Source organism: Tetrao urogallus (genome assembly GCF_951394365.1).
Source record: "Tetrao urogallus genome assembly, chromosome: 8".
Taxonomy (NCBI): Eukaryota; Metazoa; Chordata; class Aves; order Galliformes; family Phasianidae; genus Tetrao; species Tetrao urogallus.
In genome coordinates, this window is record NC_136821.1 from 8,727,080 (window position 1) to 8,752,813 (window position 25,734).

Sequence of the window (25,734 nt, forward strand, 5' to 3'; positions counted from 1 at the left end):
TCTTTTGTAATTGAAGTGTTTTGAAACATTCACTGCAAACTTGAAGCCATCTGCTGCTCAGGACATGTGCCCTGAATGATCCTACTGACATGAGTTCTCAATGAAGTAAAACAAAAAGAAAGGAAACAAAACAAAAGACTGTGGGAATAATTTCTCTCTAAAAACAAATCATTTGTTCTTGATGTTTCTGGTGTATCTCCTCCCCAAGAATCCTTACATATGAATACGCTCCTAAGGAAGTGTTGGACCTGGAGATATTTTTAGATTGCCAGCTGTGTGTGATTACTTTGTTCTCCGTCTCATTTCCCTAAGAGCCTATTCATGTTATTTTAACGACATATGAAAGCATTACACTTCTAGAAGAATCAAGTTTTAAACAGCATCTTTCATCTGTAAGGCTACAGAACCGATTAAAATAAACTGCAAGACTAATAGCAGTTCTTGAGAAACCAAGAAATTGATATTCTGCTTCTGAAAAGCATCTTAGTAGATTGTGGCTGCAGGTCTGCATATGATGAGATTCCAAAAGCAGGGAGATCAGTTTGCCAGGATGTCATAAAGTTTATAGTTTGTAAAGCCTTAACATGTTTTGTTCTTTGTTACAACATTTCAGCATATCATAAGCCTTGATAGTAAATCATTCTGCCTGAGGAACAGCAGAGTTTTTTGGACTAAGCTTTACTGGAATGAAATATACCAAAATATTTTTGGAAGCTTGGTGTACCTGTTTGTTTACAATAAACTTTGACATGTCTTGCTTAAGGAACTTTATCTATGCCCTTCTAAAAGTGACAGTAGAATATGAGCGTAGTAAATTCAAATCCCTTCTAGGCAAAAAGCAATAAACCACTTTCTGAAGTAGGCTTAGAATATTTTCAGCCTAGATTACATTAACCCAGTGTATTTAAATCCATAACCAGAAAGGAAAAAAAAATTCACTGAGCAACACACAAAGCAGGAAGCGTGAAATCATGCAGTACTTGAACAGAGGATAGTCCCTAACTCAAATCCCAAACCTAGCTGAGATGTAAACATCATTTTAAAATAGGCTCTCAAGACAACCAAAGTAATAATGGAAGTATTACATCTAAAGGCAGTTTGAGCAATGTCATCTCATACCTGCTGATGAGCAACGTTCAGAAAGGTAAGTGGTTTTGTGGTTTTTGCTTTTGTGCTGGCTTCAGTTTCCTAGATGAACACAGTATGTGTTGGTTCTCTCTCCAGGACAGATCAGGTTACTGTGGTTATTTTTCTTATTTCATGTTCAGTGTAAGAATGCAGAGAAACTAAAAGAATGCAGTGGCCAAGCCAAATTTTTATTTATATATCCAAAAGTCTAAAACTGTTCATTAGATAACAGAGATTAGGGGTAGCTGTAATGGCATGTGAATCAACAGGCCACCTCACAGGTTAAGTCTTCCCAGGATTGACCAAACTAACTCTTAACTAGTTACCAACTTCAGCTTTCGTACAGTAGGTAAAATATCATCCAGGTTATTGATCTCTGAAACAGAATGAAAAGCAAATTTGTATGAGATGTATACAGAACACCTCTAAGTCCAACCAAAATTCTAGATTAAATGTTAAAATACATAGAATAGAAATGTTAGAAATGTCAGCAAAAAACTACTGCAGAGAATAAATTCCTCAAACCTTTTAATGCTTTTGGGGGAAGAAAAAAGTTATTTTAGCTTATAAGTCTTATGGTTGAATGTAACTGACCCTATTTTTAATGAAGACCTAGTTATTTCAGACACTTTCTTAAAAGAGGAGAGCAAGGCAAAGCACCTTTTCTCACACTTCCCTTATGTTTTTTTGCACACCAGGAGTAAACAAAGTGTGTTAGCTATTTAAAGTCCTGGCAGGGAACTTTGTCATGAAGATAATTACAACTTGCAAATGCTACTCACCTAGAAGAGAGAGCAAATCTTGAATGAGAGCTTGAAATGGTGGAAAGAAGCATTCGTGTTCTTCTAACTTATTGATGATACTGAAATTTGTAAGTAAGACCATTATCTCAAAAATGTAAGAACATATTAAGTTCATTTTCTTGTCTGTTTTGCCATACAGTGTCACTGCTTTCTGAAAATACCGTTACTTATTATATACAAATGCACCTACACCAAAAATGCATCTTCACATTCTGAAACCTACAGCCAACAACTGTTAAAAGTCAAAAGGTTATCTCTGATTTCACTGTTTCTGCCCAGTATACATTCTTCTATTCCTACTTTTATCATGTCATGTAATTTTTGGACTGGAGCAGCAGCCTATATATATATGCTAAATATATCTGCCACCCCAGGCAGTATAACTGCTACAGAGGTGGAGGCAAGAATATTATATGCAGCTTGTCTATAGTTAAAGCTGCAAGGAGCACAGAAAGGTTGATGGTGTCGGTGTTGTTAACTTTGCCTGTTAAAATTTACTGCTGCAGTTAATCTCTTTGTATGTTTGTACAGCACATTCTGAATGCAAGCTCTTACAGCTTGCTATCACCTCTATGTTCTCATCACTTGATAATAAGATTTGTCCAGCACCCGAAAGATTTCTAGGAAGCCTGAGGTGTACATTCTCTCGGCAACTAATACATTTCAATATTGCAACCTTAAAGCAGTTTCCTGTCCCACCAACATGCAGCACTTGCTATGTCTCCTTATGAAACATAAGCTTAAGAGGCTTTTTTGATCACTGTATCCATGAAAATCAACAAGCTAGTGCTAAGGGAACCTTAATTTTTTTTTTATTTACCACCAATACCCTTTTGAAAGTGTTCAAGATTTATTCCATGTAGGTTAGTAGTCAATCCTTTACTGTCACAGCTAGCTGCCTGTGTAGCAAGTGATTAAAATCTCTTCCAGTATCAATCTTATGCAGCTCTTTCAATTCCTAAGATTCCTGTTTGCAGAATTGTTGCCAGCGGAACAGATCTAAATACCTGTGGATGTCTTGAGTCCCCAGAAGCCTCTGTAGTTGTTCAGTCACATTCTCATTAATTATGTCACACAGTTTCCCAACAGTATCCACCACCACTGTGGGTGGAACTGAACTATCTGGAAAACAAAGACTTCATGCTTCTGGTAAGAATAACAACAGGAAAAGAAGACATAATTCAATTCTTACAAGTGCCCAGAATTTATTCAACTTTCACGTATTTAGGCATACAAGTTTCATCATTCACAGAAAACAAAATGCCTGTGTTGAGAAATACACTGATACTACTGGGAGGAAGGAATCTCTCATTAATCCTTCAGTAGCTAAAAACACGATAGAGCTAGATATTTTCTTGACTGAAATGGTACTACAGTCTGTCCTATACTGTCACTGGAAAGCAGTCAACTGCCATTGTATACAGAGAGGGTATTCATTGGCTTCCTGTAGCACAACAGAAGTACCTCATAGAGGGAACCTGTTCCCTGATATTTTGTTAGCAGCAAGAACTTGTTCTGTTTGCTTGTTTTAACCTGCTTTGGCTACTGTGATGAAAGGTAAAAAGGTATCAGGTTCTTTGTCCTTTCCTCACTCAGTTTCAGAGGAACTATTTGTGGAGAAGGTGACTGAACTCCATTGCTTTGTAATTACTAGGGAGATGGGAAGCTTCTTCACCTCCTGTTGTTGGTGGCAGGCAGGAAGTCTGCTTCCCTTTTGAATGAGGCTTCAAAGGCCTCAGTAGTTCAGGAGCCTTTCCCTCTGGCTGTACCCTGCAGCACAGCCAAGCCTCTAAACCCATGAGCTCAGGGAAGATTAGCAGCTGCTGTTCTTCAGAAGTGCAAAACCAGAAGAGAGTGAAACTACACAGGCCTCTGACTACTGGTGGCACTTAGTTCTTGACACTGAATAGTTAAAAAATAAGTAGGCCTTTAGGATTGTAAGAGGGAAGTTCTTCAGGACTGGACATACCTTTGAATGAGTTACTAAGGAGAAATCTAGAGCAAAGATTATTTATCTGTTATTCTAAAACAAGTTAAAACAAACAAAAAAACCTTGCGTTTCAAATAGATTGTGAAATTTGATTAGTAAGTCAGTGCTCATAAAACAAAGCTTTCCCTTTGGAAATAGCCTGAACAAGTGCTAGGTGATAAGCCTGTACCTAGTTCCAGAAGCTCATGAAGATTTCTCATTGCATTGGTCAGTTCCCCAAGTTTTGTGTACACCTCATTCATTCGTGGGTAAATGCCGTTCAGAGAATTCACATCAAACAACTTCTGGAAGTGAGAGACCATGGCAAACAGTGTTGATAAGGATGGTGTCTGGCTGTTCTGCAGAAAACAGAAAGGGCAACTTTTCTAAATTGTTGCTTAGCAAAGCAAGGGTTCTTTTAAACCATGAGATATTTTTAAAACTAGTCTACAAAGAAAAACAGGTGTAACTTCCATTAGTAAATCAAAGCATTTCAAATATCCTTAAATCTCAAGAGATATATCCAGCAAACCAAAAATACTCTTAAGAAAAAATATTCTTTTGGAAGCTTTGTTTTCTGTTGTTTATTAAGTCTGTTTATGTATTCTGAATGCTGACTGAGAAAAAGATGGAACAGGATAATATCTAGCACTACAGGGCAATGCAAATTCATGGTCAAAAGACCTTCATTAAAGCAGTCTTCCCCAGGGTGAATTTATCCATTATGTGAAAGTAGTCTTGGAGTATTGGATCTCTTCACACAGCTATTTATTAAACCCCAAAAGGCTTTGAAATGCAGAAGTCAACAGCATGTGAAGAATTACCTTTTCCTTGTTTTCTATTTCGTCTAACACTGTATCTACTATGAACTGAAGGTCTTGAACTTGTATGGATTCTCTGTTATCTTGTGGATCCGTGATGTGCCAAGGCACCAATTCCAGAGACAGTTTTCTCAATGACCTGTGCAAATCCTTTTAAAACAAAGGATACAGGGCTTATTGTAGTAACTACTTAAATATTCTGTCCATTTAACATTAGGTCAGACAACAAAACTAACACACAAGAACACTCTGCAATGGATAAAGAAGCACTGTGAGATTTTCAACAGACTAAAGGAGGAATACAAAGCCAAGCATGAGAGTGCATTACCTTTAGGGCCACTAGCTGATCTGCCCACATTTCTATAGTGAGTGGGAGGTGTTCAAATCCACATTCCTGTCCATTCTCCTTAATATCATTTTGCACTGGCCCTTTACTGCGCTTATATATTAATGGAGGAGCTCTTGGACTTCGTATAATAGAGTCAATATTGGACAACACCTTCAATAACAGACAGAAAAAAAGTTATTGCTCAAACTAAGCATGTTATTATAAATTCGCCCCCACCAGTCAAATAATCTAAACAATAAATCATAAATACCTCCAGTAAGTTACTATCAATGACTTTTGTAGATGCACTCAATATGTCATAGATTTAAAAAGATACTAAGTAGAAGAAAAGTAAAAGTTAACACAAGTAGACTTCCCATTCGGGGAATATTCTGTTTATCTCCTCACAACTTTGTTACTTCCACAGTTTATATTTTGCTAAGCTTTACTATATTTGCTCCTTCTTTACTTAAGGAAAAATAAAAAGCTACTATCTCCTCAGCAGTTCTTAAAAGCGTAACAGAAAGGTACGCTTTGCACAAGACCTTGATCTTTGTCCTCCATCCTGATGAGAATTCAGGCTAAACCACCAACTGGAGGTTTGCCAAGCTAGTCTCTCCTCTGTTGTAACTTTAGGTAGTTTACATTAAGGTAGCCTACATCAACTGCCATAGCCAGAACATTACATGTTATGTTCTTTCCTCCAGGATTCAAAAGAGCATACTTCAGTTTACACAATTAAGCAAAGCTCATATTTTGTTATGAAAGTGCTAAATATACACAGTGCCAATGAAGTTGGCATACCTGTAAGTACTGCTGGCAAACTGCATGCAGCTGATCCTCTGCAGTACTCCCAGGTTCTTTCTTTTCTTCTGTTCTTTCTCTGGTACTGTTCCCTGAAGACCTGCGTGCCAAATACATACAGTAGGTCATCAGTAGGCCAAATACATACTTGGATGGCTTTCAGTCTGAAACTACTGAATTGTACTCACTGCATGAGTGAAAGGGCCGTTTAAATAGACAGAATGTAAAACAAACAAGTGAAAATTTTTAAAGCAGTATCTTTTTCAGATAATGTATAGTGCTAAAAATATGTAGTATTCAGTGCACACAATTCCAGACTTCGTCAGTAGTAGATTTCTGTTATCTTTAAAGTATTTTCTAAGCAATGATCCAGAGGGGGGAAAAAAAAAAAAGTAAATTTCTAAGGATAATATGGACAGTATTCAGTTCAGGTATCTTCAACAGTTCACCAACTCTCACAACACTCTCAATCCACAATGCAGCTAATAACTTGTTTTACAGCTCATAGAAGGGGCAGACAACAGTTTGGTCCTGCCCATACTGCCCATGGTAACACTCCCATCCCAAAAGACAAAATAGAACTACTAAGAGACAGTGCTGTGCACCAGTTTGGATGCCATGCTACCAATTCAGAGATGCACAGGGTGTCTTTGGAGATACAGAAGCATTTGCTGCCCACGAACCAGGCTCTAATGGACAGTGGTGATAAGGTACGTGCTTTGTAAGCTGCTCTCTATGTGATTTGTTGCAGAGTATCTTTGCCTTTATATAGATCAGAGGATTCATGAAAGATACTGAAGAAAAATAGTTACTGGATAGTTTTCTTTAAAGTTTTCTCTAGTTTCTTCACTCGGTGCTTGTAAAGTTTTAATTCCTGTGCAGTTGGCCTGTTGGAAAGAAAACATACCATATTATCTATCTTGCATTGAAAGACAGCTATAAAATTCAGCCAAGTGAAAAAGTAAGAACGCTCTTCTAGTGCCATAACTTCATTCTGGAAATGAAATTCTACATTTCTGTGTGGCAGTAACTGTAATACAGATATATTATAGCACCTAAACCTATTTTACTCGTTCAGGCTTTCTTACTAAAACCATCTGCTTCTCTACCCTGTCCAGCAGTTTTTAAGTGGAAATCAGGCTTGGCAGTAATACTGCCAATGGAAAGAACAATTTTGCCCACATGCATTTTTTACTGCTTTAACTGAATGAAGTGCAAGTATCAATGCAGTTGTCCAACATGATGCAATGTACAGTAATAGCTGTTAGTATCAGCAGCATAGGGAGGAAAGGTTGATGGCTGCTGCCCTATTAAAATACTAATTATTTTATGAATGGATTTTAAAGACAGATTTCACACAACATTTTCACAGTTGCTGCTCTTTCAGTTTCCTTCTTTGTACAGCAAAGCCTAGTGATGTGCTTTTAAAAATGATATTTATCCTTTCTCACCTTGTTTCCAAATCTTTCTTGAGATTTGTATTTTCAAGCAAAAGCTGTTCATTCCTGGCTTTTGTTTCAACAAGCTGACTCTGAAAAGACTGCAGCATACATTGTGTTATTTATTTCATTCATTCCATAATCAACAAGCTTGAACACTTTCAAGCATGTCAGGTGTTAAGAAAGATTCCCATTTGCTCTATATAGTAAGACAGCATAGGTGAGGAAACAGACCTCTTTAAGATCAAGAGCCTGCTGTACTAGCTCACAGGTAGAGAAGCAGAGAACTCAACAAAGTACTGAATCTTTGCATATTGAGATAAAGACAGTGAATGCTGCCCAGTGAGTTTACAAACTTTGAAGATAAGAACAAGCAGACAGAAACCAAACACACATGCATTTTTATGTGGCTCTTCAGGGGTTACCGTTAGAGATCTGCATGGACTTATTCTTAGCAGTTCCATACCGTCAGCAGTGCTCTGTAATTCGGAGTAGCATCTAGATTTAAGAATTCTTCTTTGCTTTTTACTTCTCTCTGTATATGATCTTCAGCTTTTTTATATTGCCTATCAGGGAAAATAAATTGCTTCAGCTTATTGCAATTCAATTGCCACAAAGATCCACGGTTGTTTAGTTTGCAGGTACACGTGACAAAATTTCTATAAATTGAACTATGATCAGATTAGAAACACTGTCATGGTCTTCTCTATTATTCTGGAAAGATGTCTCATATACTAATTGAGTACATTTATTCCTGAAGATAAATTACAATGCAAGCAAATCCAATTTCAGTTTTCTAGATGATAATCTCAAATTATGGGAATGTCTCTCAGGCATCTGATTGTTGCTCTGCATCATGTAAGCAATGTGGTGGAGCTGAGAAGCTGGCATTCCTATTTTTTTTTTTTTTCCCCTTCTTTCTTTTAGGAAATCAGTGAATTGAGCATAGCTAATGCAGTAGTGCTGCCTGTAAACTACTACAAAAGGAAAAGTAGAAAAACAAACAAAGGATTATAGCTAATGTCTAAATACAACGCCCTCCTGGCTGCGCTGGCCTGACTGAGCAGCTGCTCAGACTGACTGAGAGCTATTTCCAGGATTAATCCAAACTTCCAAGATCATTACAGGCCTTGGCTGTATTTTTTTATATTTTAGTGACATCTAGAAAACAGAACATTTGCCATTCCAAGTTTTAAGAACAGCAAGGAAAAAGAAAATTTTGAGCTGTAGGACCACGATGCATTAGATGAGACTCACCTTAGCTCCTTTTTCATTTGATTAATTTGAGATTCATAGTAATCAATTAGACAAAGAAACCTGAAAAAGGAAAAATGGTATTTCGAATTTAAGATATTGTTACTGACCTATTGGTATAGGATAGCTTATACAGCTGCACTGTATTTAAAAGTGACCCTTCTCTCTCATATCAGTCACAGTTTTCCAAAAAAGAAATGTAGAGACATTAACTGTCTATTAGATTAAAAGTGGCAAAAAGAGGAGACCAAAGCTAAATCCTTCTGACAACCCCCACATCTCGTGGGTATGTTCACCCAGCAAGCTTAACAAGCTGGCACATTCTTGAGCTGTAGGGCTGCAGGGACCATTGGAGGTGATAGAAGAGCACAGGTCAGACACAGCCTAAAGAACTTCCACTTCCAGAGAAACTACAGGTGCTTTCTAAGGAAGTGGCTGCAAGGAAATAAAGCCATAGAAAAAACGCATGGGTGAGAAACTGCATTTCCTTTCAAAGCACTCTGAGATTTTCTGTTTTGAATATACAGGTAAAAAATGCCAGGGAACCAATCTCAGTGCTTCTTTTTTTGTTGTTTAAGGAGGGCACAAGAAACAGTCACAGGGACACATATAATCCCTCTAAAATTTCTCCTAGGCAAACATCCTAGGCAGACCTGGACAGACCAAGCTACACTAGCACAATAAGGCAACAGCCACCTGAGGCCTGTAAGTTGTCGAATCTCTGACTATAGCTGAAGGATGGAGATTTTCTTGCAGGAGATGTAGGCTTAGAATACTTTCAGAACTTGCACAAAGTGCCTGGAAAGCATGTTTGCAGTTAGAAGTCACAAATGCTGCTTTCCCAAACTGACTTTGTTGTTACTGCTTTTTGCTTTGTTGTTTAAATTTACATTCTAAAACGTTAACAAAATCACCATAGCAAATGCAGTTTCCAGAACAAACCATTCCACCCTCTTTGCTGACACCTACTGGATACAGAGGCTGAGATTTTTATCTTCTGCCATGCATTTATTCAGCTTGCATTCCTAAGATCGACAACTTTTTTCCATGTAAGTATCAAGAACAGTCACTTTAAATCCATTTATTCATTTACTGTTACGAGTCATTCACCAATATAACAAAATTTCTTACTGCTGATCTAGAAGGGACTTGGGAGCTCTCTTGCAAAACCGGCAGAACATTTTGGTTTGAGTGGCAACACGCTGCTGCTCCTCCTCCCCAGCTTTGCACAGCTCCCTCTGCAAACGAGCAATAATCTCCTCCTGTTCTTGTAGCTTTTGCTGCTGCTGTTGGTATTTTGCCTGCGAAGAGATAACAGGAGCATTCTGAAATTATTCTAACAAGCTGGAGATGGTGCTCCACCTGCCAACACAGGCACTTGGTCCCAAGGAAGCTTAACCAAAAGTGGAAGAAAGGTCCATATATTTTCCTAATTTATTATTAGAAAATTAGTCATGAAATGTAAAATCTTAGCTAAAAATAGTGTACTAACTTTGACATGACACTCATGTTTATTTGGACCAACGTGTATACTTCTACAGCTGCCAAAACAAGTCAAAAGCTGAGTGCTGAGTTACCTGGGAAACCAGCTGATCTTTCTGAAGTTCTTTGACCTGATTCTGTTGCCGGCAAACGTTAGCTATTGTCTCATCTTCCAGCTGACGGATTTTTGATTTAATGTTTTCCACCACGTTTTCCAATTCATTAGCCCTTTTCTCTTCTCGAGATGCCCGACCTCGTTCCTGTCGTACCTCATCTCTAGAAACATAAATCTTTGACTTAAATTACACTCATTTCACTAAGTGCAGTGAAAGAAGCACAGGCCTGGCAAATGTTATCTGACGGTGCCCAGTTAACTGATGACATCAGTTATCTGATGTGCCAGACTGCAGCAGCAGGCACAGGAAAGACGCCGCTATGGGAAGTGGCAGCAAATGAGTTAAGACAACAGCTCAAGCAGATCTTTTATGCAGATATTTATACAGCATATTGCTGCATATTGGACAAAAATCTCCAGAAAAAAAGGTCTTTGGCCTTAGATATGACAGTAAACAGCGACAGTGCTGTTTGCTTTGCATTACCTGTAAATTCCCTTCACAGCACCTTACCTAAGATTACGATTGCTCTCCATAAGCCCGTACATCATCTTCTGTTGTCGGTCAGTGTCTTCCAACAACGTTTTTAATGCAAGTCTTATTCCTAGAGAGGCCCGACCGTCCAAAGCAATCACATCTGGAAGTACACATCACAAACAAAGCCTTAACCAAAGGCTTTCGGTACCTGAAGATCGCATCTCCGTTACCATTTGGAACCGATGGCTTCAGCAGTGCCTCGTGACTTCAGGTGTGCTGCCCCGGAACCCCCACCAGCAGCACTCCTTACCTGGCGCGCCGCCGCCGCCCGGGGACGCCGCGATGCTCAGGGGCTGCATTCCATGGCGCAGCAGCAGCGCGTTCACCGTCTCCCATTCCGCTTCCTCCTGCCGCAGATGGGAAGAGGCAGAAACCTGGGGATCGCTGAGGATCGGCATGCAAACAGCGCGCAGACGCTCCGGTCGTACCGATGGCCGTTAGAAGGGAGAACGGCTGCCAGCCAGCCGGATTTGTGCTTTCTAAGGAACCGAGCGCGGCGGGGCGGGCGCCGGGTGCTTTGCGTCGGCGCCGCTTTGTGTCAGTGCAGCGGTACCTCCGTCATAGCGATCCGCCGGTGGAAAGGAAGAACAGGAAAGGAAAGGAAACGGCCGAACGGGAGCGGAGGGCGGGCTCTGAGCTCCGTGGCGGTAACGGTCATCTCCGGGAGGCGGGCAGCCGCCATCTTGAGGCGGAGGGGAGGAGGGACCCGAGCGGCTGGAACGGGGTAGGCGGGGGCGCGGGTGTGGGGGGCTGTGTGCGGATGTGAGGGGTTGTGCAGGCGGCGGAGGGACTGCGGGCGGGCGGGCGTGTCACGGCGTAATGCCGAAATGAAAGCTGTGTCTGTAAGCTCGCTCCGTGCAGCGCGGTGCGGGATGAGCTCGGGGCCCTGAGCTGATGTCGGAGGCGGTGTGAGTCCCGGTGGCGGTTCTGGCGTTGATGCTGAGGCTGATGGATCGCGGCTGTGTGGTTCCCTCGCAGCTGAAGGGAGCTCTGTGGGAGCGGCGTGGTTGCTGGGCAGCCGCGTCCTTGGTGCTCTTACACATAGCTATTTGCGTAGGGAAAATGATGTTTGTATTACAGCAGGGCAAATCCATTAGTCACAACTCCATCCATTCTCAGCACTCCTTGCCGCTATCCTGCTTTTCTTCTTTTCTTGCTGCTGGTTGGATTAAAAGCCCTTTGGTTACTATGGCATCCCGTGAGGAGGTTACCCTCAGTGAAGAAGAAGTAAGGTAAAACAGCAGAGCTGCAGCATGTACGGCCTTTGGAAAGATATCCCCCGCTGCTGCGGTCACTTATGGCTGTACCGAACATGGAACATGTCCTAAATGGAAGGATATCTTTTCCAGTCTCCTTCCCTGTGCGTGTTTGTGTGTGCAGAGTTGTGTTCCCAAATGACGTAGGTAATACTGCTGTTAGAATCAATGGATGGTGAGCTTATCTGTTATAACTACTTCTCAAGTTCAGAAGGCTGAAGCAGTTGCTCAGGGAGCAAATGAAATGCTGCACTTTAAAGCCTGTCAAAAAAGAACTGCAAGGAACATCTGAGTTCTAAGTACGGTTTTTAACTATACTGCCCCCTGACCCAGAGGCTCTAGAGGTTGGATGGGTATGTATCTTTTTATGGTGTTTGTCAGAGTGAGCCAGCATACCTGCCTGTTTTTGTGATGTTTTGTCATATTTTAATGTTTCTAAAGCAGGGACGTGCAAGTAATTGTGTAAGCTTACTCTCTCATGTCTTGTTTTGCAGTTGTAAAAGGTAACTTGCCCTAAAGCAGTAACACTTTGAGCTGTAGTCGTCAGTATTTGAATTCTTTCAATGACAATTAATTGACTTTATTGGTATTTCCATAGGTCTCGGTACGGCCACTTAGAGAAGATGACAGATTTGGTGGCTGTTTGGGAAGTAGCTTTAAGTGATGGTATTCATAAAATTGAATTTGAGCATGGGACCACTTCAGGAAAACGTGTCGTCTATGTTGACGGAAAGGTGAAATTGCTATATGCTCAACATTCACTATAATATAATTATATAAGTGCATTTCCATACAGAACAGACAAAAAACTACTACGTGAGGTGTATTCACTTGGCTAACTTTGTCTCATGTAATGAACAGCATTCCATCAGAAGAGGGCTGGCCAGCAGGGACAAGGAGGTGATTGTCCCTCTCTGCTCTGGTGAGGCCCCATCTGGAGTACTGGTCTGGAGCCCCCAGTACAAGAAAGACAGCGAGCTGTTGGAGAGGGTCCAGAGAAGAGCCACAAAGATGATCAGGGGACTGGAGCACCTCCCCGACAAAGACGGGCTGAGGGAGCTGATCTTGTTCAGTCTGGAGAAAAGAAGGCTGCAGGGTGACCTGATTGCAGCCTTTCAGTACCTAAAGGGAGCCTATAAACAGGAGGGGAATCAACTCTTTCAAAGGGTAGATAACAGCAGGACAAGGAGAAATGGTTTTAAGTTGAGGGAGGGGAGATTTAGGTTGGATTTTAGGGGGAAGTTCTTTACAAAGAGAGTGGTGAGGTGCTGGAACAGGCTGCCCAGAGAGGTTGTGGATGCCCCATCCCTAGAGGTGTTCAAGGCCAGACTGGATGGGGCCCTGGGCAGCCTGGTCTGGTATTAAATGGGGAGGTTGGTGGCCCTGCATGTGGCAGGGGGTTGGAGATTCATGATCCTTGAGGTCCCTTCCAACCCTGGCCATTCTGTGATTCTGTGAACATCATTCTTGTCTCAGTTACAGTTAAGGTGTGAGTATCATGAAGTGCTTTGCCATCCTTGGGCAGAAGTGTTCTGTATTTGTAAAGCGTTGCATGTTCGTACCTTGAGGAAAAAGGACAGTTAAGTACTGAGCTGTTTCCTGAGTTCTGGTGCGCTTTTCTGAAATACTAAAACACTTTCTCAGGTTTGTCAGTTAATACCTATTGTCTGTGTTTTCTTCTACAGGAAGAAATACGAAAAGAATGGATGTTTAAATTGGTGGGTAAAGAAACATTCACTGTCGGAGCATCCAAAACAAGAGCTACAATTAACATTGATGCAGTCAGTGGCTTTGCATATGAGTATACTTTGGAGATCAATGGAAAAAGCCTCAAGAAATATATGGAGAACAGGTCAAAAACAACCAATACTTGGGTACTGAGCTTGGGTGGTACAGACTATAGAGTTGTTTTGGGTAAGTAAATATGGAATGACTTTACTTTGCTGTTTTCAAAAAAGCCTGTATGCATTTAGCAATTGGTAATTAAAAGAAAGCACAGTTCAGTGGTGTATGGAAACTGTTCAGTCATGACCTGAATCACTGAGCACCTGGGGAAAGGATCTGGTCAGTTGTGGGAGCACAGGTGAAGGTAATTCAGGTGTGCAACTGAAAGGGGTAGAGCCTGGCTGCATCTCTCTTAGACCTCATTTAAGGGCTGACTGCCATGGGGGAAGGATCCTTTTCTGGAGATTCCTCTTGGGTGAAGCTTTTCCCTGTGAACCTAGAGCCTTCTGATACGGGTGAGCAATCTTTTTCCCTTCCTTTATAGCACCTTTCTATTGTGCTGGTTTTTCTGTCATCATACCTTTGTTGCAGTGCCTTTCCTATTGTACTGATCTGTCCAATTGCTACAAGTGGCTAGTACTATTGCAGTGTAAAACCTTGTGTGGTCTGGAGAACACTGGAAGTAGATTCCAAAGACAGAAAAATGGTAATCTTGTTATATCTGTGTAGTTTTATACAGCACTGTTGTTTGTTAACTCAGTAACGATTTCCCTTAGAAACAATAAACCGAAGTTAAGGAGTCGTGAGAAGAAGTGTGTCAGTGTCACTGTTGTTTTTATAGACTAATCAGCATGCTGTTTTCTGCACTGCTGCTTAACTATGAACTTAATCCATAACCTTCAGATAATGTTTTTGTACTTTCTTGGTTGCAAGGTTATACTCTTTTTTTTCCTTTGCTCCCTTGCCCAAAGTATGTTAGAAGATGGGAGGAAGAGATCCACAGAGGAATTTGTCCAGGCATCTAGTGGTGAAACTTCCACTTAGGTATTGCTGTATACATGGGCACAAGACACACTGGACTGTGGTTTCTTTTTGAGCCTAAGGATAGAATGAACTGCCCTGAGATAAAGATGCTGGGGGGAAAGAAAGGCAGTTCCAGTGCCAAGAGATGGCCTAGTATCCTTCTCTCCATAATTACTTAAAAGACAAGCAGTACTCTGCTCTCTGCTATGTCACAAGGACGTTTTCTGTAATGTTAATTTTAGAGTCGAGTATTTATTCATAGCAAAAATTGTTTGCCCACTGGTGGCAGAGCCTTCTGTCTCTCCAATGTAAGAACAAACTATGCAGCTCAGGTTATTTGGGACCTTCTCCGGGGAATTAAATATAACATCAAAGAGTAAGCTTGTAAAATCCTTAGATTGTCCTAGGAGAAGGGGGGAGAGTCCTTTCTACTTTTTTTTTCTTTCATTCACAGAAAAGGACACTATGGATGTGTGGTGCAACGGTAAAAAAATGGAGACAGCGGTACGTGATCATTTCCACAGGTTTCTCATAGACCATGGCTCTAATATAAGCAAAGTAAGCCACAGTGCTTATCTGTGTCATGCTCACTAAGCCACAGCAAGGAGTATGTTGCTTCACTTGGGTGTGGAGCGTGGGTAAACCTCTAGACCTGCATGCTGATGATCTGTTCTTTGCTGTATTTATTAACAGAATCCTTTGTCTCCTGGATTACCTGTTAAGATGCCAAAAGTCTGTCCATATAAGGATATACAGTGCTATACTTCTCGGACAAATGAATCTTCTGGGTCAGTTGTCCAGGGTTTCTAGTGAGAAAATGCTCAGGAGAGTGGGAGGGACTTAAGTTTGATGTGGACTGTAGAGCCACCTCAACCAGACCTGCTCACCTTAGTGGTAACTGAAAGCTGAACACCTGTGCTCTTTAATTTTAATTGATTTTTGTCCATTTAGAGATGATCCCTAAGCACCTCAGGCTTAGTTCATGTTGCTGGAGCGAATAAAATCTTTGTCATATCTGCATTAATATGCATAGCAGATAGACTCTTAAAACTCTTAATATATTTGATGTCTTTTCACTTTATGAAGGTTTTTATTATGCATACTATGTAGGCTTCCCCATCCCTGGAGGGTGCATTTTCTCACCGGAGCTGGCACTATGGTGTATGCATACTCCAAAATGAGAAGTTAGGTAACTGCATCTACAAAGGGGAAAGTTAGGAGCTGTGCATCTAAACTGCACAGCATGTACTCAATTTGGGGATCTGTTCATCCTGCTGCAGAGGGCACCAACAAACTGATCGTGTGAAACGTTGGTTGTCCTTTGAAAACCCAAATTCTTTAACTGGCAGCCTGAAGCTCTGCAGCTTTGTTGAGCAGCTGCCTATGGCTGCAGTGATTATGAGAGCTACACGTGACCGTGACCTGGAAACGGGTGATGCTTTGAGTGGTTATTTTACTGAAAAGGGCATCTGTTTTTATTCTTGTCTCCTTTCTTCTAGGGTGAATTCGTAGAAGATGGGACAGAAACTCACTTCAGTGTTGGTGATCACAGCTGTTACATTAAGGCTGTCAGTAGTGGAAAACGAAAGGAAGGAATTATTCACACTCTTATTGTGGATGACAGAGAGATCCCAGAGGCTGTGGAGTAGCTTCTAGTTAACTGATTGTTTTAGGACTCAGATCAGGTACTTTTAATTACTGTGGTAATTATTTAAATAAGAGGCATTTGGATAATGCCCTCAATAACACACCTCAGCTTTCAGTTAGCCATGCAATGGTCAGGCACTTGGACATACAGATCATTGTAGGTTCCTTCCAGCTGAACTATTCTACTGCATGTAGAACACATGGTACATCTAGTTTTTGCTGGGTTCATTTTCTAGCTTCTGTCCATGAAACTCATCTTTTTGAGGACCAGACAAACATAACTATGTACAACACTTTGCACTACCAGTTTTTAAAAAGCTACATAGGAAAATAAGTATTATATTGCTAAGTAGAGAGGGCAGGTGAACTTAAGTAGAAATTGTATGCTAGAAAAAAAACCCACAATATTCAGTAATACTGAATACTTTATATGGAGGGAGAACACATGCTGAGCACAGGAGAAAGCTGTTAAAATTCTCCCTATTTTTTCTTTTATGTACTTCCAATGTTCTTCAAATGCAGTCAGGAAAACAGTTACATAAATTAATAAAAAAGGCTATTAAAGAAATATATTTTTACCAGTCCTTGTGTAACTGTATTAAAATTTTACTTAGCTATGAAAACTGTTGTTTATTCACAGTAGGAAGAAAGGTGATATGCTGTGCCAAAAATACCCAAAGGTATTTTGTAAAATGATGTTTGTTCTGAAGTTCTGTACCCTCCCATCCAACCAAACAAGAAGTTTTCTGCCATGGTCCTCCTTTAAAAAATGAAACCTCTTGAGGCAAGCTGACATTAGAACCTCTTCACTGTAGCCTAACCTTTAATCTAGAGCTGTCTGTAGGTAATTGTGTGTGGCAATTCTGGCAGTCGTGCGTGAATAAGGAAACGAGGAAATGCAGGTCAGAACTGGAGAAGAAGAACTGACTGCTTTAATGGGAAAGTTGAGACAGGAACAGAATATTCTCAAATTCCAGCTGCCTCAGGTGGTTTTTAGAAGCTATGTGTGGGGGAGGCACGAGGCACACTGCCACTTAACATTGTCTTAGGCTCACCTTACAGAAGGGACCTGTTTTGTGACAGTGCAGACATAAACCACTTTTAAAAAAATAATGGTTTTATTTAAGAGTATCATTTTGCAGCGGTCCAAAAAACTTTTTCCACTTCAGACTTTTTCCCTTCAGACTTCAGAATTAGACTTTTATAACTTATTTTCTTTGGGGTTTGTGAACATTATGAATGCTATTTTAGGGACTGCAAGTAAAATACAAATGTGCTTGGAACTCATTAGCAATTTAAAAAATATATCTTATTTAAACATGGATCACATCTATGTTTTAGGGCTCAGAAACTCTGTTAGCACAATATCATGGGCTTTTTTAATAGTTTTGTGCAGGCCCTTCTCCCCAGATAATTAGAGTTTTAACCATATGTGACTTTTCAGTCTAAAAGCAGATCTGATGTTGATTGACAAGCCCTTATTTCTGCATTACACCACTGTTACAACCAGATAAGGTGTTCAGATGAACCATAAATAATGGGTTTAAATTCTTTGGATTGTACAACTCACAGAATTGTGGAATGGCAAATCTGCTAATAGCTTTTAGTTTCAGACAGTGGATTTGTTTTAAACTCTCCTAACGCCAGATGTAACTTCAGGCTTTACTGCAGAAAGTTTTAGAATTCCTGAGAGCTGGACTGAATCCTTTTAAATTGAAATTAGAATAATAGCTCTTGGGCATTTACTGCCTTCAAGTTGCTGTGGAAGTAGTGTGGACGTACCTAGCTATGGTAAGGGTGAAATAATCTCTACAACATATCAGTAAGGCACCTTATTGGAGAGCAATTTGGAGTCGTGGTTTGAACTATTTCTCTACCTGTGTGGTAGCCATTCAAAAAGATTGAACAGCACTGGGAAATCTCAACCTCAAATACGGTTCAAGTCCCATCTTTAAATACTATGAGGAAAAATAACAGATAAGCTGATAGTATTATTTGTACTCTTTATTTTGAATATATGAATCTATACTGCTTCAAATCTCTTAACTAATAAAAACTAATAGCAACTACTGTTACAAATCTTGAAGAACTGCCTCACGTTTGTCATAACTTTACTGAACAACAAGTCCTGAAAACAGCATCCAACAACAGTGGAAAACAGCATTCACTTGATGCTTTCACACATCACGGTGCATTCCCAAGTGTACGAATCAAACCAACCTGGATTTCTTGGGTTTCAAAACTATATGCAGTACCTTTAGATTAAGACAGTGTCATGAAAGAAGGAAAATGCAAACCTGTAATAGATAGTCACATGCTTCACATGCTAAGAATACTATAAGACATATAAACAATTTTAAACTAGTTTATGATGTTTTCCATTCATTTTTAATTCTAGATCACTTTGTCCTAATCTCCTTAATCTTATCAGCTTACTTTTCCTCAAGGCTGTTTCAGAGCTGTCAAGAGGCCCTTAGATCACAGCATGTGAGTAGGCAGAGCACCCTCTTGAAATCTAAGCAGTAGAGTTTGTTCTGAGGGGGGCATCCCAAGAGCCACAGTTCTGACTAATTTCTCCTCAGGTCGCTGCTGGTTTCCTCAGAGGTCCGTGGGACTCTCCTTCACCTGGGAGCAAGTCAGCAAATAACATGGAAGGGCTTGAAGACTGTTGCAAATGACAAAGGTGTCAGGATTGCTTGTATCATCTACTAAGCTGTCATAAAACATACTGGCATCTCCTTCCACTGCTGGTGGCATAATGTAAGACTGCTTGCCTTTAGTGTATAACCCTGTTAGTACATCAGCCTCAAACACATAGATTTTAGAGTCTGTTTCCTTCCTGTCATCCTCAATTAGGCTGTTTGGGTTCCTTTTGAAGTAGATGCCAGCTCCGTATCTTTGGTCTGGAAAAGAAACAAAAAAATATTAAGGAAAAAAGTCTTTAACATTTGGTTCTTTTTGGAGTGGTAGCACTGAAAGTTTGCTTCTCATCAGGCTGCTGAATATGTGCATGTGCAGCAAGTAAATAGAGATTTGGACCTTCTTTAAAGACTGCTGCAACAAAGTAAAACTTGGCCGTGGCATTATTTGTACGTTAACAATTTTGCAAATGGTGGTTGGGTTAGAAAGGAATCCAGGTTTATCTTCCCAGAGCCTTGCTGACTGCAGTGTCAGGACAGAAAGCAGTAAGCTCATAAGACTCTTAATGCTGGTAAGAAGCAGTTCTGGTGCAGCATAGTCGTTATTTCTGATTTTAATCCAACTTCAGCTGTCAGTCACTGTTTGTTTTGATTAAAGATGTCGAGGCAAATTATATTACCTGTTGGTGGAGAATATATCCTGTGAAATCCAGTTTGGCATACCAAGGTACAGAACTGAGCAGGAACACGCTGGTACAACTTGTGGGAGCCTTTGGAGGTAACTCCTTTTTCTTCTAGATTTTTTTTCATTTGTTGGAATGCAGCAGATAGAAGGGGATTGTGTATTTTTTCAATCTGTAACACAAATAAGCAAACAGACAATTACCCATGAAATGTGCAAGTGCTCTTGTTCAGGCTATGCACTCCAATGTAAGAAACTGATTTGGGTTGTATGCATTGAGCATCAAGCAGGTAAGGTATCTGAAGCGTGCAGCTAATCCCAAAAAGAACCACGCCACTATCCAACACCTCTCACTGAAGTCAGTTGAAAGCAGTGAATATATGTTTTGAGAACTTGCATTAAGTTCAGATATATCAGTTGAGATTTAATTTTGCCATGTATGCCTTATTTACCTTAAGGATGTGAAGCCCAGTCCTTTCAAACTGTTTCTGTCTGTCCTTAAATGCCTGAAGGTGTGAGTCTACCTGTAGCATCTGAAACTGTCTAGTAGAGTTTGTCTTGTCAAGGTGTCCTTCTGAAAGCTGATCTGTGTCTGGTTGGCCTGGAAACAAATAAGGAAGTAAAACAGGTATGGTAATAGCTGAAGCGAAGGCAATGTGGAAGGTTCCAATACTCCTTTTGGTAGTTCAGTGAAGAACAAGCAATGTTAAATATTCTTCGAAGTAATGCCAGAGATTAATATTGAGAGGAAACTATGTGTATATTCATAATATTGTTGCTGTGAGTTGCTGAGGGCATAAAGCTAGCAACTGGGCTTTCAAGGGCTTGTATGGTGAAAGCATGGTATTATCAGCAGTTAACCTAGCATTCAGTGTATGTGTGAATTAAGTGCATGTCTGTCCACTCTCAGCAATACACAGGTATAAGCTGCTGCTTAATTTACCTTATTTATGTGCTTATTTACTTAATCACTGGTTGACTTTACACACCTGTTAGTTGCAGCAGTTCCTCTTGTTTGGCTGTAGTATGCTTTTGCATAAAAAGCAGTAATTTTTCAGTTGCGAGCACTGCATCAATCACAGCATCTGGGGGTCCATGAAATTCCAGGCTTGCTTTCCCATCTTTCACTTTTTCTGACACAGACACACTAGAATGTTTCACTCGAGATAGTTCTGCATATTCCTTTGTACCAAGGCTAAAAATGTAGTTGTTTTCAATGACAGCAGAGTGACTTTCCCGAGTTTGTATCAAGCTTTGGATCCATAATTCTGCTGCTTTCAATGTGAAATGTGTCTTCCCCTGAAGTTCAATGGCCAGTTTATTATCTGTAGTCTCCTTTATGCCTTGACTGCTTGACTCTGTACCTGGAACAAAAGAGTGAAGAACTTTTAAGTGCTGTCATCACAAATTCCTATATGTAATCCCAAGCGTGCAGTCAAGAAACATTCTGCTCTTCTGATCTGCTCAAAAAGGTGGTTAGATACCAGAAGATTTCCTTGAAAACAACAAAGCAACACATAGAATTTTGTGGGGTTTTTTTGCATTCCTTTAAATGAATGCAACAGGTTTGGCTTGGGCTGGTGTTTTTTTGTTTGTTTGTTTGTTTGTTTTTTTCTTGAAAGACTTCTAAAGAAGTGACCAGCTTCATTCCTGTCAATGTAAAAATGACAGGTCTCAAGTGATACTGACAAGTAATGCCAAAATTAACAATGACAGCATATCCTTCTGAAATTTTGCTTTGGAACAGTAAGATATCTGGTATATTTTTTTCATAAGCAGGAAGTAATCTGTGCTGTTACACACTTTATTCATACATATCCTATATTATGCTTGAAGTGACTGCATGACTTCTCTGTTCAAACTTTTCCTAAAGCAGTTACATCACTTCGGTGACTTCTAATCAAACTTAAAGGAACTTCACTTCTGTGAACTGAAAATTTAGCCATAAGGTGATCCATCACATGCAGTCATCAACTCCACTGACTGCCATCAAGGTCCTAGCCAAAAGCAGAGCTATAACAGAAACCTAATGGTAGTAAGCCAAGGGACTTGTGTCTTGGCACTGTATTTCTCACATGCTTACATCTTCTCCTTTGCTTGTGACAGTTAATGCAGTTACTAAGTTATTCGTAAAGGAATGTGATTTCAGATCCTTAGATCTGGTCTGCTTATTCACTTGAAATGCCCCCTCTGTTCATTACTTACTCAAATAATCACTTCTGTTGTTTTTCTTTTCCAGTTTGCTTGCTGCTAAATTCATTTTTTCCTGGAAGATCTTGAAAGAGAAAAGTTTAGGAGCAGTTTGCAACCTATTAGTCTCTTCAAAAATCTGTTAGATAAGCAGTTGGCAGTTGCAAGCAATTCTGATGTTACAGCTAATATTTGTCAGCTTTGGCCAGAATTTTATATCTGACTCTTCGAATGCGTTGCTGCAATTCCAAGTCCCTTAAGGTAACACATGTACACATTAAACAGCACCTTTCCCAATCCCCCACGGCTCTGGTGTCACAATGGAGCTCACAAAGCCACACCAGATGTAATTACATTATTTGCAGGTTAATGTTAATGAATCTTTACTCAGCTTTAAAACAGAGTGTGCCCCCTTCCTTTGCCCCAACACTCCTCGTTATGGAAGTTTGTGAGAAGCCCTTCTCTGATAGAGACTTCGAACAAAAATATCCCTCAAAGAAATGTGCTGATGAAGAATATGCTTACTCCCTAACTAGCATAGTTAAGAGTAGACTCCTTGCCATAAAACTGCTGGCAGATGTGACAAATTCAGAGCTCTCTCTCCCTGCTATCAGGTCACAGGGTGATGACAGGTTAGTGAGGAAAAATATTTGTGAAGAATAATATCTCATGCTGAGAGGCAAGTAGTTTGCTGAGGAAATAGCCGCTCACAAGTGTTATAAATAGCATGGAATTCACATTATTTTAGCTTGTAGTCATCTGGAATATTTTTACAGTTATTTTGGGTTCAACTTATCGGTAGTTAGCAAGAAATGTATTACTTGATAGGTAGCGTTGTCATCTGGGCAAAGGACGAACTGCACATCTATTTTCTTCTCAGGATATTTCCTGGCAAATTCTAACACCTCTTCAATCATGGTCTCTGCCACCGTAGCCTCAGGCAGCATCAGTGACCAATTCTTTTCTGGAAAGGAAATTGAGGGCGATGGATAATCCCGAACAAAACACAGGCAATTATTAACTGCCTCCTTCAGTTGCTGCAGGAAAAAGAAGTGGTTTAGTCCTCACATCACTCAATGTTAAAATCTTCAATTAAAATCCAGTCTAACTGATCCTCACCTCACACAGTAGTACCACGTGGTTAAATTGTGGCCATATGACGTGAAGTACAAACTCACAGGGTAGATTATACCCTTTTGTTACTATTATCTCCTTATAATAGCAGAAATGCTTCAGCTGAGACAGAATTTCCTCCTGAAGGGCTGGGCCTGCTTTTTGCAGCATTGGCGTTGAGATCTGAGAGCAAAACTTGCCATCCAAAGACACAGAGCTAACAATAGCTGTAGTCTAGAAGGAAAGAATTCAAAGTTTCAGGAAACTTCAAGTTTACTACTTGTAAGCTTAGAATAAAGGTACCTCTTTAATGTAAGTTACGTTTACTAAAAGCAAATGCTCTTCCTGTGATGCAGCTGTCAGTCCAGTGCCTCTGTTGGAATACTATGACTAAGCTCACATCTTTTGCGTCAAATTTTCTGTCCAGCAAATTAAATGCATCAATTTGAATGTTGCAATGTTTAAAGGTAAGGTGCACATCATCGCCTCTGCAAGTTATTTTCAGCTGACAGCTATAAGAATATAAAATACAGAAGACAAGACAGAATTAACTTCTAGGGAATGCGTGGTAAAATGTGAGCTCCTACGATGTTATTAGAAGATTAAACATAGTAATATATTATTACTAATCATCCAGTATTTTGCTGCTTACTGTAATCAAGTAGTAGCATGTATGCTAGAAAGAAACAATGCTATTAGAAACAATTCTAATGCTCATTACCCATTTTAAATAATAACTGTTTGTGGACAGCACTTTTTTACCCTTTCTAAATTCTCATCAAACTGAGTGGGCCAGTACAACGCGTGTTCTGCCCTTTGAGATTCCAAAGCCTGCAGAGGCTTGGAGGCAGCTCTGTGTTCGTCACACTGCAGGACAGACTTACCCTTTGATCTTCAATGTGTCCCTTTATGATACGCAATTGAGTGTTTCCATGTTTGATGACAGGTGCAGGCAGGCTTAGTGAAGCTGGAACAGCCTCCTGCAGCGAGCTGCCTTCACCCAGAAACATCTCACAGGCCCTTTTTATTTCTGCTACCGTACGCTCACAGATGTTCACCAGACGGATCTCCTTGAGGCAGCTTGGTGTGGTCTCAACAAATAGCTTTATAGATATTACAATCACTTGAGCACACAAGTTAAGTGGGAAGCCAAAAACCCCTGAGCTCATTGCTGGGATAGCCACAGACTTGATGTTGTTTTTTGGGTCACTGGCGTACTTCAGAACATTCACAACAGCTTCCTCAAGTAGAACGCAACATTTATCCTTTTCAGATGGGTACCACCTTGGACCAACAGCGTGGATAATTTTCTTACACGGAAGTTTCCCTCCACCTGTCACTGCTATTTTGCCGGTTGCGACTTTCCCGTATTTTCTAATAAGACTTCTGCTTTCCTCTACTATTTCTGGCCCTCCGGCATTCACAAGAGCTAAAGCAAGACCTCCTAAATGGTCCAGGCTTTCACTGGCTGCATTCACCACAGCGTCGACCTTGTGACTTGTAAGATCACCCTTATAGACCGACAGGTGAATTCCCTGCGTTAATACTTTTCTGTATACTTCAGCAGCACATTTTGTACAGGTCATTGTACAGGCAAACTTTTTGTAAGTGAGATTACGTAGACTGTTCTCTCTTTTCTTAAGAACTTCATAAGTATCTTTATTGATGGGGATCGTCACGGTGCCCTCATCCATTCTTGGCCCTAGGACATAGAATAATATAAACTCAGATCCAATAAACCACTGACAAAACTTTTTATACATATACGAAAGCATTTTAGAGCTCCACATTTTATTATTGTCATTGCATACTAGTATTTTTTTTATAGTATGATCTTTTGTCTCCCTTTTTCAAAGGCTTAGAAAGCACAATCAAGCAAAGAAATCAAAATACACAAATTGAGGACCTTGTTGTATGGGAAGGACTACACTAATAAGGCTATGCTTGCTCCACTTGGGTACCAAGCCCTTTTGTTCGCAATTCCATCCATGTCACCACTCCATCTGGTAGCTCCACCTTTCCTCTCAAGATTCTGCACAAGTGAAAAAAGCTTTTATATCTGGTCTAAATCTCCTCTCCTTTAGTTTGAAGCCCTTTTCCTTTATCCTATCACCACAAACCCTGCTAAAGACTCCGTCCCTTCCTTCTTACAGCCCCCTTTTAGTTACTGAAAGGCCACTCTCAGCTCTCCCTGTAGCCTTCTCTTCTCCAGGCTGAACAGCCCCAGCTCTCAGCCTGTCCTCATAGTGAGGTGTTCCATCCCTGGGGTCATTTCTGTGGCCCTCCTCTGGACATGCTCCAACAGCTCCATGTACCTTCTGTACTGAGGACTCCGTTTCTGGATGCAGTGCTCCAGGTGAGCTCTCACAGCACAGAGCAGAGGGGCAGGATCCCCTCCCTCGCCCTGCTGGCCGCACTGCTTTTAATGCAGCCCAGGGCACAGTTGGCTTTCTGGGCCACGAGGGCACACTGCTGGCTCATGTCCAGCTGCCGTCCACCAGTACATCCAGGTCCTTTTCAGCAGGGCTGCGCTCTGTCCTTTTGTTCCCCAGCTGATACTGGCCCTTAGCTCTGTTGAACCTCGTGCAGTTCTCCTGGGCCCACTGCTCCAACCTGTCTAGGACTCTCCGTGCTGCTTTCAGCTGTTCCATGACATCGCTTTCCAGTTGCAATTTTCAGTGAAGCACAGCTGCCAGATGGCAAAGGGAGAGGCTTACCTGGACCGCGCTTGTCTTCCGGGGTCTCTGACTGTTGGCTCTGTCAGAAAAACAGCACAGAGAA

The 25,734-nt window shown here is 40.7% G+C and overlaps 3 protein-coding genes across 3 annotated transcripts; 1 reads left to right on the plus strand and 2 right to left on the minus strand.

Moving 5' to 3' along the window:
- Positions 1 to 1,442: 1,442 nt before the first annotated feature.
- CEP70 (centrosomal protein 70) lies at positions 1,443 to 11,076 on the minus strand (the record flags this gene model as incomplete). Its single annotated transcript, XM_079539108.1, has 15 exons — positions 1,443 to 1,504; positions 1,911 to 1,990; positions 2,939 to 3,053; positions 4,091 to 4,259; positions 4,725 to 4,871; positions 5,050 to 5,220; positions 5,854 to 5,953; positions 6,666 to 6,740; positions 7,305 to 7,393; positions 7,759 to 7,858; positions 8,550 to 8,609; positions 9,678 to 9,847; positions 10,124 to 10,304; positions 10,655 to 10,778; positions 10,929 to 11,076. 15 exons carry the CDS (start codon positions 11,074 to 11,076, stop codon positions 1,443 to 1,445), a joined length of 1,791 nt encoding a protein of 596 aa, XP_079395234.1.
- Positions 11,077 to 11,866: 790 nt separating this feature from the next.
- Positions 11,867 to 16,331, plus strand: FAIM (Fas apoptotic inhibitory molecule; the record flags this gene model as incomplete). The annotated part of the gene is made up of 5 exons (XM_079539146.1): positions 11,867 to 11,910; positions 12,533 to 12,668; positions 13,620 to 13,848; positions 15,137 to 15,186; positions 16,182 to 16,331. The coding sequence occupies 5 exons, from the start codon at positions 11,867 to 11,869 to the stop codon at positions 16,329 to 16,331; spliced, it is 609 nt and encodes a 202-aa protein (XP_079395272.1).
- A 2,596-nt stretch (positions 16,332 to 18,927) lies between these two features.
- Positions 18,928 to 25,604, minus strand: PARP9 (poly(ADP-ribose) polymerase family member 9; the record flags this gene model as incomplete). The annotated part of the gene is made up of 9 exons (XM_079539217.1): positions 18,928 to 19,232; positions 19,649 to 19,823; positions 20,103 to 20,251; positions 20,640 to 21,014; positions 21,856 to 21,925; positions 22,662 to 22,877; positions 22,960 to 23,187; positions 23,838 to 24,655; positions 25,445 to 25,604. The coding sequence occupies 9 exons, from the start codon at positions 25,602 to 25,604 to the stop codon at positions 18,928 to 18,930; spliced, it is 2,496 nt and encodes an 831-aa protein (XP_079395343.1).
- Positions 25,605 to 25,734: the final 130 nt, after the last annotated feature.